At 43.8% G+C, this 17,609-nt stretch overlaps 1 protein-coding gene across 1 annotated transcript in view; it reads right to left on the bottom strand.

Moving 5' to 3' along the window:
• Positions 1 to 2,302: 2,302 nt before the first annotated feature.
• The window catches only part of LOC147678529 (extracellular calcium-sensing receptor-like), a 54,674-nt gene continuing 39,367 nt past the window's right edge, over positions 2,303 to 17,609 (bottom strand). Inside the window, exons 3-4 of the mRNA XM_086945674.1 lie at positions 9,955 to 10,785; positions 2,303 to 2,422 (exon numbers count right to left, since the gene is read on the bottom strand). Of these exons, the coding sequence (XP_086801800.1) occupies positions 2,303 to 2,422; positions 9,955 to 10,785 (951 nt within the window). The remainder of the gene's footprint in view (positions 2,423 to 9,954; positions 10,786 to 17,609) is intronic.

The following is a 17,609-nucleotide window of genomic DNA, read 5'->3' as shown; positions in this document are numbered from 1 at the left end:
GCAACACACTTTTTTTGCGAAATCTTTGAGAAGATTCGTCAAACTGCATAAAAGTTATAGGTAAGTCAAAAAACGCTTTTCCTATGCAAACATGATCCTAAGTAGAGCTACCTACTGGCAACTGGCAAGAGGTAATATGCTATTTATTACAATTGTGAGTGAAGAGCGGCCTTAAATCATAGAGATGAAGCTTTGGCCAGCTATGAAGCCTTTCTCCGCCCTCCATCACTCTGCGCACTTGTATTTATAATTTGTGCTATGGCATTTTTGATGGGCATTTCTTTTAAATGTATTTATGAAACTCAGGAGTTAAATGTGTGTAGCATTGTTAAATCACAGTGAAGAGGCCATGTTACTGTTAGGGAGATTTTTTTCACTCTGCAAAGTCATATTCTCTTATCAATCAAGTAATGAAAGTGCATCAATATAATTAATGCAACCTAATTAAACACACCATTTGGAACAAGTTTATTAATAAACACAGGTGCATGCATTTATTCCTACAGTTCAAAGGTCAAATATCGTTGTATTAATATCAAGGGGGTGATGGTTCTGGAGCATCACACTATTCAATCAATCAATCAATGAGTCAGTCTGGGGTTTGTAAAGCACATTACTCAGCCGTTAGGGTTTGAATGCAATGAGGGGTGTACAGTTGGGGTGGTGTAATTTGAAAAGCCAAGTCGTGAGGTCCTTCCTGAACTGGGGCAGCATGAGGCTTTGCTGGAGGTGGAGGGGGAGATTGTTCCAGGTCTTGGCTGCGAGGTAGGAAAAGGATCTTCCATCAACTTTGTTCCTGTAGAAGTGCGGGCTGGGATCAAGGGCAAGGTTGGATGAACAGAGGTTTCTCTTTTGGTGTGTAAGGAGAGACAGTTGTTGAAGTATTGTGGTCCGATGCTGTGGAGGGCCTTGTATACATGTGTGATGTGTGAGCAGCTTGAAAGTAATCCTTGTTTTGACAGGGAGGCAGTGCAGATCATGGAGGTGTTGGGTGATGGTAGATGTCGGGAGATGTCAAGTATTAGTCTCACTGCGGCTTTCTGGATGCTCTGGAGCTTGCAGAAGAGTTTTTCATTGATTCTGGCATAGAGGGTGTTGCCATAGTGTAGTCTGCTGGTGATGAGGGTGTGTGTGACTGTGTTTTACAGAGAATGCGGAGGGTGTTGAAACAGGCTGAGGAGATGGCATTGATCTGGAGGGTCATAGTGAGCTATGAGTCTATGATGCAGAAGGTTATGTGCATAGTTTATAGGGCGGGTGGGGCTTCTGACGGTGGGTGCCACCAGGTGTCGTCACAAGCTGAGGGGGTGGAGCCGAGTATGATGCTGAGGTTACGTGCATGGTCTGCCAGGGAGCGTGGGCTTCCGATGGCAGGGGGCCACCAGGTATCGTCCCAAGCTGAAAGGGTGGAGCAGAGGATGAGAACTTCTGTTTCCTCTGAGTTGAGTTTCAGGCAGCTGTTCTTCATCTCGGTTGCTACAGTTTGGGTTCTTTGGTGAGGGAGAGAATGAGCTGTGTCTCATCGCCGTAGGAGACGACGTTGAGCCTGTGGTTTCTGATGATGGTAGCGAGGGAGCCATGTAGATGTTGAAAAGGGTGGGGCTGATGGAGGATCCTTGGGGTAGTTCGCATCTGGTCTCCGTTAGTTCTGAGAGGTAGGGCAGGAGTCTGACTCTCTGTGTACTACCTTTGAGAAATGAGCGTATTCAGTCTAAGACCTGTCCTCGGATCCCGGTGTCTTGGAGTCTGGTCGCTAGTATTCGGTGGGAGACGGTGTTGAAGGCTGCTGATAGGTCCAAGCGGATGAGGTCTGTTGTTTGGACGTGGACGAGGAGGGCACGGATGTCATCAGTGGCAGTGAGAAGGGGGTCTCCGTGCTGTGGTTGCTATTGAATCTGGATTGAGAGATGTTTAGGATGTTGTTGGTTTCGATGAAGTATGTTAGCTGGATGTTGACAGCCTTCTCGATGAGTTTGACTGCATTTGGAATCAGCAAGATGGGCCTTAAGTTCTTGAGGTCCCTCAGGTCTGCGTAGGGTTTCTTGAGGAGGGGGTTGACTTTGGTGTTCTTCCAATCATCGGGGAATGTGTAGGTCTTGAGGGAGCAGTTAATTGTTCGACGTATTTGAGGTACGATGGCTATGGTGGCCATGTGGAAGGCGTGGGGCGGGCAGGGGTCTAAGGGTCCAGACTGGATGCTCTTCATGGTCTTTAAGGTGTTTTCTCTCATGAGCAGGATCCAGGTGGGTAGGGTCTGTTGGGTGGGATCGCTGGGCACAGGAGTTGGAGCGTTAAAGAGGTCTTAGTCATCAAAGTTGTTGTAGAGAGTCTTGATCTTAAGGTGAAAGAAGGAGCGGAGTCTGTTGCAGATGTTTTGGGAGGTTGAGATGTCTGTTGTTTCACTGTCTGGTTTGGCAAATTCCTATATGATGGAGAAGAGTCCTTGGAGTCATGGGCATTGGAGAGGATTCGGTCTTGGAGGAAGCACTTCTTTGTGGCTTTGATAAGTTTGTGTTGTGCTGTGGTGGCTGCTCTATAGGCGGTGCATGTTTCTAGGGTTTTCCTGTTTCTCAGGTCCTTTAAAGTCATTGGCAGGAGCGCTTGGATTCTTGGAGTGCTGTGGTGAACCAGATTGCTTTTTTGTTGTGTCATCCTATGGCCTCCCAGAGGGGGCCGAGTGTGTCAGTGTAGTTGGTGATCCATCAATGGCGGTTGCTTGCTGCAGTGTTGCCATCTGGCATCGGTGGGATGGAGTGCTGGTGAGGGCAGATGTTAGGTGTTCTTATGTGATTTTGTTCCAGCTTCTGCATGGGAGGCGACGTGCATGCTTGTGTGCAGTGGGTTTATGAAGGAGAAATTGATGCAATGGTAGTCAGTCCAGAGCAGTTCTGTGGTGTGGCTGAAGTAGATGCTGTTTCTTCCTGTGAAGAGAGGGTTCAGTGTGTGTCCTGCAGTGTGAGTGGGGTGGAGACAAGTTGTTCAGTTCTATGTTGGTGAGGATCTCCAGTGGGGCGGTGGGATGAAATGCAGTCAGCAATGGTGTTGGAGGATGGAACCCAGGGGCCAGGCGGTCGATACATGAGGGTTATGCAGAGCATCATTTTGGGGCTGTTCTAGATCTGGAAATGGAGATGTTCCATGGTGGGCAAGGCGAGATCTGGTTTAGAGGTTGGTATGCAGAGGGAGTTTTTGTGGATGATGGCGTTGCCTCCTCCTGGGTGGGTGGGGCAGTTTGTCCTCACGATCTTGTATCGCTGGAGATGGTGGGTTGCAATGTCGGGTCCAGAGCTGGTGTTGGTCCAGGTCTCTGTGAGGAAGGCGACATCAGGTGTGTGAGTGTTAAGGAAGTCGCAGGTTTCTATGGCGTGTCTGTGCGGAGGGCACACATTGAGGAGAATAGAGTTCAGTGCTTTGTGTGTGCCAGCATCCGGTGGGCTGGAGGATAATGCAGGAGTCCAGAGGTGGGTGAAGTTGTGTTGGCAGTGGCGGCAGGAGATCAGTCCTTGGGTGCTGCTGGGCACTGAGAGCTGGCAATTGTTGCTGCATCCGGGGTTGAGAGTGTAGAGTGTGCTGGGGTCGTACCGGTGGTGGGTCGGGGAACTAGGGTATCTTGTACTGTTTCCTGTCGGGTCACGGATGGGTGCAGATAGGCTTGCCTTTGACGTACCAGCAGCATGGCCACACAGTGGCAGCTAATAAGTAGGGATCAGGGGGGTTGGTCAGCTGGAAGGCGGGTTTGACAGGGAGCATGGGAAAGGGAAAAACAGAGAGAGAAAAGCAATACGGAGAGAGCAAAGAGAAATGGCAAAATAGGGGATCAAAAGAGAAGGGCAAAAATAGAAAGAGCAAAAGAGAGTAAAAACCAGAGGGAGCAAAAGAGAAAACAGAGCAGAATAACAGAGTGTGTTTCCACTACACCACCAAGGAAGAGGCGCAGGCAGGAGCCTCCAGGTGGAGGAGGTCCTTGAACACCTACCTGGCACAGAACTTGGGTTCCAGGGCAGTCCCTCAATGGTGGAGCTGCGCGGGGGAGAACAGTGAAATGGACCAGGAAGGTCAGTGGCCTTGCTCTTCCAGCGGGCAGTGGCTGCCATTAAGTAGGGGTGGGTGGTTAGCTGGGAGATAGGAGAGACATGCTGAATTGGGGAGGGGGCACGGGACGGCAGGGAGCACAGGAAAGGGAGTAAACAGAGAGAGAAAAGCAATACGGAAAGAGCAAAGAGAAAGGGCCAAACAGAGGAGCAAACAGGAAGGGTAAAAACAGAAAGAGCAAAAGAGAGCAAAAACAGAAAGCAAAAGAAAAAACAGAGTGGAATAGCAGAAGAGCAGAGTGCTCTTCCATTAGACCACCAGGGATGAGGTGCAGGCAGGATCCTGCGGGTGGAAGAGAGCCTCGAACACCTACCTGGCACAGAGCTCGGGCTCAAGGGCAGTCAGTCCCTCAATGGTGGAGCTGTGTGGGGAGAGCAGTAAAACGGACCAGGAAGGTCAGTGGTCTTCCCTCTATTGAGCTTTACTCATGGCCTTATGGGCCTGTACAATACATTGCAACTCTGGTTGTGCTTAAATAGTTCAAAGCCATTTCACAGAAAAAGTGCTAAATCTTCATCCTTAAAAAGTAAGCATTACACATTGATGCAGATTTACTAGTTTCTGATATTCACATACATTTCTAGTAGTATGGCTGGAAAGTTATCCTACGTGCAGATTTCCAGGTCTACTACTGGTATGTCATGCGGCATGTCCCTTGGGATTCTTTCCCCCTGTGCGCAATTCGTTATAGTGTAGAATTTCATACAAGGGTGATGGAACCTGCTTTTTGCACGCCCCCCTATTCCCACCAAACCTGAGCATGATCCATCCCCCCTCCCGCTCTGGAAGAGGGGGTACATTACCATGGGGCTTGAGTAAATCTGTGACCGTTTTGAGATCTAACGTTCTAGGGGCCATATGTATCAAGCCTTTTGCGATTCGTTAAGGCCGAAATTCACAGTATTTCGGCCTTAGAGAATCACAAACGGCCTTTTTAACGATTTTGGAATGTATGAAAAATTAGCAAAATAAGGAATCGCAAAAAATTGTGATTCCTTATTTTGCTTAAGCATTTAAGGAATCACAATTTTGCGATTCCTTAAATGCTATGTATGAAGCTTTTTAGAATTGCGATTTCAGGTTTAGAAATCGCAAATTACCACCAACTTGTAGTTGGTGGTAATTTGTGATTTCTTGTCAATATGCACAATTGTGCATTTGTGAGGGTGGCATATGACGCACATACATGCCCATTGGGCATGTATGTGCGCCATATGCACACACATGTAATTTACAGGGGTGAAGCAGGGTGTCCTTGAGTCACCCCTGCACCCTTGAAATAATTCTCAAATTGCGATTAGCAAATTGCGAATTCGCAAATTGAGAATGATTTCACAGACATTGCTGTGGGCCTCCTGGCCCATAGAAATGAATGGGAAATTATTCCTTATTTGCGAATTCGCAAATTGCGAATTCGCAAATAAGGAATAATTGGAAATCGCTAAAAAATACCGATTTTGTACATACATACCATTTAGTGATTTCTAAATAGCGATTCCTTAAAATTCGCTATTTAGAAATTGCAAATGGTGATGATGATACATATGGCCCTAAATCCCTATATTCATGTTTTCAGGTAGTTCACAAACTTCTAAGGGTAACCTCAAGATGTTCCAACCATTTCCAACCCCTGACGTGGGAGCTACTTCTGTATATTTCTCTTAAGTCGTTGTCTTGACGGGTTTTTTGGCTCTATTTTGGAGTGATAAAGACTTTAAACTTGCTCACATCCATTATATGTATTCTTACCTTGTGTTGGCCCTTTTAAGCACTTTTTTCCAGACCTAGAAGAGGATAGCTGCTTTATATGATGATAGATCCCTTATTCTTGACTCTAATCCATCTATTGCCTATTGGCTTTAGCATAGTTATGTGTTCTTTCATTATTTTGCCTATAGTAGAGGGTGGATCCTGTGGTCCTGACTTTATATTACACATTGGTATGGTTTGTGTAGGTACTCTGACAGAGCTAAGGGTTATTTCATCCTTCTCAGGCCTACACGGCCCAGAACTAGAGAGACTCCATTTTGCTTTCTATCCTTGCAGAGCTGAGATGCTTGAAGGGGAAAGGTAATGTTTATAGTTAAGCCTGTTGTGTGCTAGAGGAAAACCAGCCAGGACTGGTTCTTATCCGAGGAATGTGTTTGTCTCTTGGGCCCAGACGTAACATGCAGATGGTCACTGCGGCTGCGCAAGGGGCCCTGGAGCTGGCACAGGAATTCGGTGGGAGGCAGCCCTCTGTTGGAAATTTCCATGAGGGAAGAGCATTCTATAATAGTGAAGTGCAGAGGCGGAGTTAGTTAGTTGAGTTGAGTTGGAGGAGCGGAGAGTGTTGGTTGAGTTGGAGGAGCGGAAAGAGTTTGAGCTGAAGGCAGTTGAGCTGGAGTTGCAGAAGGAGTGGAGAATCAGAAAGAGTTTATGTTGAATTGGCGCAGAGGAGAAGGAGTGGAGTTGCAGGAGGAGAAGAGACAGAAGGTGCTTGGAACAGAGAGAAGACAGACAGACAATCAGTGAGCTGGAACTGAAGGAAGCAGTCAGAAGCAGTTACTTATCAGGAGGAGTTGTGAATAGCTGGAGTCTGAAGTAATGCCTTTTAGAAGAGACTGAAGTTATATCATGGATTAATCTGTGGGAGCAGCTGGAGTTAATTGGACATTGGCATGGAAGTAATCAAACACAGTGTGAAAAAGCTAGTGGAGCGAACGGTTATCAGAGCGGCAAAAACCATTAGATTGAAGTTGGAAGGTGGAGAGAGTCCGTGGGGGAGAGGAGTCCAGTGCAAAGTGATCAGCGCAGATGTGTGTCCAAGAGTGCAGGAGAGATTCTAAGACGAGCTAAGGCACAGACGAGAGAGAAGCCCAGATGACAGCTAGAGCAAGACTTCATACTCCCAAGGTGACATTGTTCCTTACTTTATAAATATTAACCTTTTCCTTCTATTGTATGTCTAATCCTTTTCTTTCAGCGGTGTGTTAAAAGTTCCTGTTAGTCACAGAGACCCCGCAGATAACATTGTCCCTGTTATATTGTATGTCTAATCCTTTTCTTTCAGCGGTGTGTTAAAGTTCCTGTTAGTTATAGAGACCCCGCAGATCTGTGTATGTATATTCTATGGTTATTGTAATAAAGATACCCCAGTTCTTAGTTAACTAGTGTGCATGTGTTATTCTTATGATAAAGCTAGCCTTTCTTCTAACCAGATGCTTTAGCACAAAAGGAAATAGGAGCGTTTAAATCAGGGAATAACTCTGGCATACAGTGTGTGTCTATTATTCTTAAAGCACAGGTAACCTTTTCTTCTAGTCAGGTGTTACAGCCAGAACAGATGCTGCCCCTGATCCGGTAAGTAGCCACTGAATAATTTGGGAGAGAGAGGAGCCCTTGAGCTAGGGAATTATTGACACTAAGTGATTCGGCCATCCCATAATATTATTGTAGTAGCGAACCCTTAGTGAATAGTGAGAGAGACTTCCCAACATAGAGAGAGAGCTGAAGGTATTCATAGGAAAGTGGTCGTCATTGGTAATTGGCGTTAGTGAGAGCACTGATTGTGGTCAGTTTGTAGATCCGCCGGATTGCGGATCGGGTTGTAAGTGAGTGAGCACTGGGAGGGAGACCAGTGTTTAGATCCGCCGGATTGTGGATCATGTTGTAAGTGAGTGAGCACTGGGAGGGAGACCAGTGTTTAGGTCCGCCAGATTGTGGACCGGATAAACAGAGAGCACTGGGGCTGCAGCCCAGTGTGTAGACACGCCGGATTGCGTGTCGAGTGAGCACTGAGGATAATCAGTGTGTAATGGTAGATAATCAGAAATGCCCCAGGGTAGATTAGTCTGGACCCATGTGGTCGCGAGACTATGAGGTATGAGTGTGGTGTAGGGCATGGACGTCCTTAGTAATCAGTGAGTATTCTTAGTAATCCCTATAGATTTAGTGGTGTTTCTGATGATATGAGCTTGTATATTGCGAGTTCCCCATCCTCAGGTAGGTACCCAGGTGCCTGGATAGATGGTCCTGAGGAGGGAGGTGGTTACGTTTTGGCCAGGTTGGTGTTGCTCAGTGAGCTGGTTCTATCTGGTCTGAGAATCTGGTCATTACAGTAGTGGAGGCGAAATATGCAGTAATAACACCATTTATTTATGCCTGACAGGAATTCTCATGTCAATTTCCAGCAGCTAGAAATTGATGCATTTTTAGCTGTAAAAACATATTTATGGCAGAAAAATATTTTTTCTGTTGCCCCTCTTGTTTATAAAATTCGCACATAATACGTTTTACCTAACACGCAATTCTTTTGAAAAAAATGAATTTTGGAATGTAATTGCCATCTATACTATTAAACATTTTGGTTTTGCTCTACAAAAGTTGAAATAACTCAATGATTACACAACGGTCGTAGTCTTGTGTTAAATTTCTATTGAAGAGGTAGTAGAATTTCAGTACATTTTAATTTAGGGTTAGTAGCTTTGCATCAAAAAATTGTTTCGAAACAAATTATTCAACATTTCCAGCTTTTACTTGAATCAAAAAAGTGATAGGTAAAATTTGGAAATGTATTACATTATTTCTACATTTTCAACTAACTTTTTAGTTTTAGGAATTCACAGAGAGTATCACAAAGAATTCCTTGTAATTTTGTCTGTTAAACATTTGTAGGACTATTTAGGAGGCCCAGGCAAAGTTTAAATAACACCGGTGTAATTCAGGTTAATTAAGGTAATTTTGCATTAAGATTGTTATGTGAAATCCCCCAAATCATGCCATTATGTCACTTAATTTTGTGGCAAATTGTTGTGAGGAACAACACGAAGAACCAGAATATATGCAGCTGTTGTTCTAAACAATTGTGTTTTCATGGTACTTTGCTGGCGTGAAATGTGTCCTTGTATGAAAAATGGACACGGTGACACATTTCACACTAATACATAGTGCTAAATGACAGATTTGTGTTTCTCGTAATTGCGTGTAATTCAATGTACTTTTGCCACAATTTCACAGTTAGGCAAAAGCAAATTTAACAAATGTTGCACACCCCTAGTATTTACATGTGTAATTAATTCAGTATGGATTTGGACTTTTCCCAGCACTCTATACAATTTCAAATATGTTCCTTCTCCGTCATAAGTTTAAGTCATATACCCTAGTCCTTGACAGGTGTAAGTGTTTTCAAGGAGTTACGCTACTTGCAGGTATTTGGCCATACCCATAAATGTCTATGTTTGGGGGTGCCCAGCCAGGCATTCCCACATGGACATTCAATCAGCCTTATGGAATTCTTGCACAGGCAAATCCAGTTTTCAAGGGTAACAACTCATAATACCATCATTTTTGATTGTGAAATTGATTTTCCCCTTGAAAATGCATTAGGTGATCTTAGGTGTGCAAATTTCAGGCCCTTACCGATTAACACAATCTATTGAATGTTAGGTTTGACCAAATACCTCAATTGGATTAGGATACAGGCATGAACTACTATTTTTGCATGCAAGTCAAGTGATGGCATGGAATAGTGCCACAAAAGAGAAGAGGATGTCAATGTGTAGTTAGAAACCCAAGCAGAGGGCAGTAATCATATTCATTAGTTGTCAGGACAAAAAAATAACTCACCAATGTATGGAACGGAGTAGAATATGTCAGGCCCAACTCACTTCAAATATGTTGATATAGGAAAAGTGTATTGCAAATTACCCATCACTAGACCAGGGATGTCCACTTAAGCTCAATGGACTGACTTCAAACTGCAGAGTTACAGCAGTTACATTTAAATGCCACCATTCACGTCATTCGTGCATTAATGATTGAATCACTTTCTTAAAATATCCCTTACTCAGCAATTTCTTAGCTGCAAGCAGTTATTCCTACCTGCCAAGGTGAGAAATTCTTAACATCTCCACAGGTATTGTGGTTGAATGGTCCTCTTCCACTCCTGCAGGACATAAGATCCTTAAGAGCTGAAGCAATAGCATACAATGAAGTATAAGCAACGTATGCAGCTCTAAAACCGATGGCATCACTGTAGCTATTCTGAAGACTCTCTAACTGCTCAGATCCTGTGCAAAGTTTTATTGTGTTATTCCAGAAGTCCAAACTGTTTTTCTTGTTCAACCACTTACAGCCAAAAGCTTCCTCCCATAATAGCACCATGAAAGTGTCTTCTGGATACCTTGATGGATGAATACTATTGAGATGCGCTTTAAATCCAGGCAACGATCCACTGCGGATTGCGAAACCAATCGTCCCAGAGAGAATTTGCTGGTATTTTGGTGTAGACAGAAGAGCAAATGTTGACCAAGACTCGCTAGCAATCCAAACCTTTCCGGTGACATTCTGCCTCAACATCTCATCTACAATAGGGATAACATGGCTTTCACTTGAAAAGATAATAATGGCCTTGGCAGATGAGTGTTTGATCACCTGAACAATGTGAAAGGCATTCTTGTGAGCTACAGATGTGAGAATTGTCTCAGAAAAGGCAATACACACCCCAGCATTAGCCAGTTCTTGCTGCAGGATATGCATACCTTGTTGACCATAGTCATTGTCCATGGCAAGGAGACCCACCCAAGTCCAGCTAAAGTGTATCACAAGCTGTGCCAGCCCAATTGACTGGAATTCATCACTGGGGATGGTCCGAAAAAATGAAGGGAACTGGTTCCGGTCACTCAGGATTCCACTGGTTGAGAAATAGCTGACCTGCATTTTAATAAAATAGTATATTGTATTTAGCAAGACACATATCTCAATGTGCCAAACAATTAAGATTTTAGGTGTATAATCCACAAAACGCATCAATACAGAAGTCATAAGTGTGATACAAAAGCTCATCATATTTATCTTCCTTATCAAATTCCTTAAAATATATTTTTTCCCATCTTGAACACAAAGATGTTGAACATGACCCTCTTTGCACTTTTTGCTTTCACTGCACCTATTTTTCAGAATTTGTTTTTGTTGGCTTTAGGACTGTGTACACTTTGCCACTGATAACCAGTGTTAAAGTGCTTGTGTTCACTTATGAAAGCAGGGTAAAATTGGCTAACTTCTAATTGGCACATAACGATGCATAATGGCGCATAATTTACTAAAAAATCCCTGGTAAAGTGGTATTCTACAAACCCAAGGCAAATCAAATGCTACTAGTTTGCCTGTAGTACTCATTGAGCTACCCACTTAAGTATGTCTGTAAAACATAGCAAACACAAGGAGATGATGAAAGGAGCACTAAAACATTTCAGACACTTACCCCCCATTAACAGATCTGGGTTGAATCCATCATAATTCTTTAGCTCGATTCGCCACCTCAGTTCAGACCCAGCTATATGCAAATCAGTCTGACCCTGTGCCTCATGGAAACCGTCCAGCCCGAACGGCCAAGCCAGGTCTTCCCTGAACCGGAAACAAGCATCCTGTGACCGGTTTCTGGGTAACACCCTTCATCAGCCAGGCTAGCTTCAGTCCAGTGACAAAGTGAGCTAGGGACCCATGTATGGGCATATCCTGCCAATTTAGGGCGAACAAAGCAAACACAAGGAGATGATAAACAGAGCTCTGAAATGTTTCAGACACTCACCCCCAGTCACAGATCTGGGTTGAATCCATCATCATTCTTTGGATCACTTCGCCACCTCAGTTCAGACCCAGCTATTTGCAAATCAGTCTTGACCCTGTGACTCATGGGAACAGTCCAAACTGGAATGGCAAGGTGAGCAAAAAAAGGATGGATTTAGGGCCAGATCTCTGTTCTGGGTGAATATATGACATTGTTCTGCATTCTGTCCATCAATTGTTCTTTTTGCATTTGCCACCCCGAGTGGGACGGTTATGCCCAGGCTTGGGTCCCGTGCTCTCCATGCCACTGGAGTCAAGCTATCCTGGCTGCTGAAGGCTGAAAGCCTGAAACCGGTACTAGGATTCTTGTTCCAAGTCCAGGGAGGGCCTGGCCTGGCAGTTCGGGCTGGACTGTTCCCATTGGGTGCAGGGTCAAGACTGATTTGCGTCTGGCTGGGTCTAAACTGGAATGGCATGGTGAGCAAAAAATGATGGATTAAGGCCCATGTTTCAGTACTGGCGTGAATGTATGACATTGTTCTACATTCTGTCCATCAATTGTTCTTTTTACATTTGTCTCCCATAGTGGGGCGGGTATGCCCAGACATGGGTCTTGTGCTCTCCATGCCACTGGAGTGAAGCTCTTCTGGCTGATGAGGGCTGAAAGCCCAAAACCGGTCCTAGGATGCTTATTTACAGTCCAGGGAGGACCTGGCTTGGCAGTTCAGGCTGGACTGTTCCCATCGGGCACAGGGTCAAGACTTATTTGCATTTGGGTGGGTCCAAAGTGGAATGGCATGGTAAGCAAAACAACAAAGGATTTAGGCCTATATCTCTGTGCTGTGGTAAATGTATGACTTTGTTCTGCATTCTGTCCATCAATAGTTCTTTTTGCATTTGTCACCCCGAGTGGGAAGGGTATGCCCAGATATGGATCCTGTGCTCTCCATGCCACTGGAGTCAAGCTATCATGGCTGATGAGGGCTGAAAGCCTGAAACCGGTCCTAGGATACTTGTTTCCAGTCCAGGGAGGACCTAACCTGGCAGTTCGGGCTAGCCTGTTCCTATTGGGAACAGGGTCAAGGCTGGTTTGCAAATGGCTGGGTCCAAACTGGAATGGCAAAGTGAGCAAAAAAATAATGGACATAGGCCAAGATCTCTCTACTGTGGTGAATGTATGACATTGTTCTGCATTCTGTCCATCATTTGTTCTTTTTGCATTTGTCACCCGAGTGGGACGGGTATGCCCAGACATGGGTCCTGTGCTCTTCATGCCACTGGAGTCAAGCTATCCTGGCTGATGAGGGCTGAAAGCCCGAACCGTCCTAGGATGCTTGTTTCCAGTCCAGGGAGGACCTGGCATGGCAGTTTGGGCTAGACTGTTCCCATTGGGCGCAGGGTCAAGACTGATTTGCATATGGCTTGGTCCAAACTGGAATGGCAGGGTGAGCAAAAAATGATGGATTTAGGCCCAGATCTCTGTATTGGAGGTAATGTATGACATTGTTCTGCATTCTGTTCATCACTTGTTATTTTTCCATTGGTCTGTAAAACATGTCTCAAACCTGCCATTGCAGCCTACCAGCAGTTTCAAAGTGCAAATTCAACTTGGCAAAATAAGTATAACCTCATTGCCAAGTCTGGGTCTTTCTTTTACATTTCTATTACATATAAGTCAAACCCCTAAGGTAAGCCTAGACAGTCCATTAAGCAGAGAGCATTGTAATTAAAACATTATACATACAATTTTAAATTATTCCTGTCCTGGTAGTATAAAAAAACAATTTGTTGTTCACTACTTTGCAGCCTAGATCTCATTGGTTTACATTATTAAATTTAACAAGTGGTAAGTTTTGATTGGGAGACAGTAATGTTTGGTATCTGAGGAATTTTAATTTCATGTTTACACTCAAATGAATTGTACTTTAAATCTCTCTTTAACGGTAAAGTCGAATTTTAAGTCACATTTCAGAAAATGCCACTGTTGGAAAGTTAACACAAGGAGATGATGAACAGAGCACTGAAACTTTATAGACACTCTCGCTCAGTCACAGATCTGGGTTAAATCCATCATCGTTCTTAAGCTCACTTCAGAAAGTTGGCATTTTCAGGTCCTAAACAATTGGTAGCTGCAAACAGATGTGAGTGGCAGTTGGCCTTTGTATAATTCTCCAAGACAGCCATTCAATATATGTATTAGATGTGCTTGAATGGGCAGGATGAGGGGATGGAGCTGGGCCCAGTCCCACTTACACATTAATAGGCGGTACTCTTCTTTCACACAGATAGCTTTACACTAGACTTTTGGCCCTTAAGCCAGGCTTGAGGCAGGAATGGAGTAAGGAAATTTCAGACACTTCTGTGTGGGAAGCCTTCAAAGTTCCTCCCACTTCAAAAAAGGCACCAGGTATGAAAATAGATTCCTCAGACATGTGGATGAATCAGAAGTAGAAATGATATTCTGCTCTGCTCCTCTTCTGTTCCATGAGTTAGAAGGTCTGAACTTGCACCTGGAGCCCAGGACGATCAGAGTGACTCCAATGTTTAGTTGGCTGGCCTCCAAATCAGAGCCTCAGGGACAGAAAAGTCTCCAACCACCTTGAACCCTTCAGCTGAATGTTGCCTGCCGTGGGTCCCTACCCCCCAAAATCATGCCGATTCAGTACTAGACCCTTGTAACTTGGGATAAAGTTGCTCTGCCAGCCCAACTGTGGTCCCCATGAAAACTGATGCATGACCCAACCCAACTCAGCCCTCACATCTCTTCAGAACTGATACCGCATGATGCAACTAAACACAGACTTCCCCTCGCAGCCCAAACAGTTCCTCATCGGAACCAACACAGCGCAATAGAACTCAACTGAGGCCTCCACATCACTCCTCTGAACAGCTTTTGCACTGTGCTATGTCACACATCTTGATCCCTGTAACCAGCCCACAGTCCATTGCTCTCAACCTGAACTTGTGACTTTGTTCCAGTCCAGTGTGACCAGTTAACACACCACTTTGTGCTTCTAATGCCTATTTTTACCTACACATTTACATTGCCTATCTTTGGTTCTACTGATTGGATTTTTGTTGTTTTGGTGTCCATTAATTTATGACATTTCACTCTATTTTACTAAATTGTTGTGGGATTTTTTTGTGCTGTGTTTTTACTTTGTTACTGTTTAGGGGCTGCATAAGTACTTTACATATTGCCTTACTGTTTTTATGCTAAGGGTTAAGCACAGGTTAATTTAGTGACTTTTTTGGTTTACCGTGACAAGGATAGTGACAGGCACATCTGGTACAGGAAAGAGCGATGGAGCAATGGGGCAGGGGAGAGAAGTCAACACAACGGATTTGGGAAAATAAAATAAATAAACCACTTACCTTGCACTCGCCGCATTGCCGACTCTGCAATGTGATGAGCGCAAGGTAAGTGGTTTTATTTCCCTATCCTGTCATATGTCGACCCGCCCCCTGTAGCCCCGCTTCCACCCGGCCATGCCTTGATAGTGGCTGTTGTTGGAGAAGAGTACACACCCCACTCACTCAACAACGCAATTTCTCACAATTTTTTTTTCCAATAACCCCCTTTCTTTCAGGGATCCTATCTTCTAATTCTATTCTCCCAAAACTTGCCTTTTAGTTACCACAAAGGCTTTAACAACACATACAGTATGACTTAGTAACTAATAATGTATGATAAAACTGCTTATAAGAGGAAAGTAGTGTAACAAGACCCATAAGGCCGATCAATTCAACTTTGTTCCTATAACCGATCAATGCATTCCATTTCATTAGTCCAAATGGGAGCTATAGTCCGACACCTCCTCAACATGTGCATCTAAATTTTTAATCCAGTAGTCTTTGAAGAATAGAATCCCAATCACAATTCTGCCACTTTAATCAGTGGCCACTATATTGGAAAAATAATACCTTGTATCTTACTCCCAAATGAATGTAACCATCCGTTCACATATTCACTCCAAATTTAGCCACTAATTTACATCCTTTTATTCTCAATTCACAAGATTGTTTTTTGTCGCACTCATTTATGTTAGCTGTTTTCCCTTAAAGACAGTTGTCTAAAATAAAAGCTAACCTTAAATTGTATTGTTAACTATGCATAACAGAGAACCAACTTCACACATTCCTCTTCCATGGAGGATAATCTAATAATTCTGACTGCAGGGTGTACATAACGAATTGTTACTTTTGGAGTTGCATTTACATTTTGGAAGTGAAGTCCAACTTAATATTATCACACATACTTGACCCTTTAACAAACCCTAATTCCACCAACAGATTCCGATTTAATACTTAGCGATTAATATTTATTGGTATAATTTGGATTAACTTTATTAATTCTAAATTCTAAAGTCGATACTGTCTTGCCATATGCTTTGATGTGTGGGTGAGGTCTGTTATTAATTCTGGTTATGCTTTTTCTTATTGCATTACTTTTAAATACATCCATACAAACATGTATTATTCTGGCAGGTTATAGTGTTATAATTCCACAACATAATGATTCTCACCTTTGTTTTGCACTGCCTGGAATTGAAATGTCCTTGTGTAATAAGTTAAAGCAACTCTTACATAACTATGTTTTAATATGTTCCTGTATTAATTGATGCTGTTAATGAAATAATCAGTATACAGGCTAATCTGTGTAGTCTAGATGTGTTTTCTAAAGTTTTTGTGTTTATGTGCCAACCTACAGCACATTTGTATCACAAGCATGGTTTCTTGAATCCATGTTATGGTTAATAAACTCCTTAATCACTTTTTGGAAAGTTGTGAGTGGCTGTGAGTTCATACGTTCGAACACCTGAGCATTAGAGATGGAAAAGAAATGGACACAATGTATACAGTACTTTTAGAGTCCTACTATTCAAAAACATTATTATTATTATTATTAGTAGTAGTAGTAGTAGTAGCAATAGAAGTAGTATAGCTGTTGTTGTTATTATTTATGTGCAAATGCTGTGATCACAGGACTGTTTCTTTGTGCTGAATAATTGCCATTTACTCACTGGTACTCAATCTATCACTCAATCAATGTCAAAATGATGAAAGATTGAGTAGACCAGACTCCTGTGACCAATAGTTGAAACACAGATCCCTGCAGTGGATGCATTAGCCAACTGAGCCATCAGACCCTGCAGAGCTAGCATGATATAAGAGAATGTGTCCACACTTGCCTGTTTTGCCACATTTTACGAAATGTGTTTCGTGTATAAACTCTTGTCAATATATTCTCTTTATATTCCAGAGAGCACTGTATGAATAGACATCAGACGTGCTGTGCCAGTTTTCACACCATTATCTTGATTCGCCCATGTGGACCAGCACAGTATGCCTGATTATACTTAACATATGTCTTCAGCACAATTGTGGACTCAGATAGAGTCTGATTTGAGGAGAGCTTATTTTTTAAAAACAGTGTCTTTGTCTTGATCCACAGCATGTTAAGGCAGACCATCCTCAGCTTGAAGAAGCATCAAGAATATACCTGTAGGTGGGTACACTTCACTCTCCTGCCAGCAGATTTGTTAGGGGTCTCAGGGACCCCAGTGCCCTTTTGCAGTTCACACAAAGTTTCCCTCTTTATATGTAGTGCACAGTCAGTTTGCCTCCTGATGGCTCCTTTAACATTGCAAACATGTCTGTAATACTGTGAGGGGTTTATTTACAAGCCCCTTGTGCCACAGGAGCATTCATTTTTCCCATTTCAACCCCTTCACTGCGGCTATTCCGCCGCAGTGCTAAGGGGGGGGGGGGCGTGGCGCGCCCATGCTGGTGACGGAACCGCTCCGTCACCAGCAGCAGACGCGCTGTGCTGATGACGAAGCGGTTCCGTCACAGCCCCGCCCGCTCAATGGAACGCTCAGCGCAGGCGCGGAATCCGCGCCGCGCAGGCGTGCCGAGCGGGCCGTGACGGAACCGCTTCGTCATCAGCACAGCGCGTCCGCGGCTGA

The sequence above is a fragment of the Lissotriton vulgaris genome, chromosome 12, assembly GCF_964263255.1.
Source record: "Lissotriton vulgaris chromosome 12, aLisVul1.2, whole genome shotgun sequence".
Classification (NCBI taxonomy): domain Eukaryota; kingdom Metazoa; phylum Chordata; class Amphibia; order Caudata; family Salamandridae; genus Lissotriton; species Lissotriton vulgaris.
The sequence above is the reverse complement of the archived record's forward strand: the minus strand, read 5'-3'. Positions and strand labels throughout refer to the sequence as shown.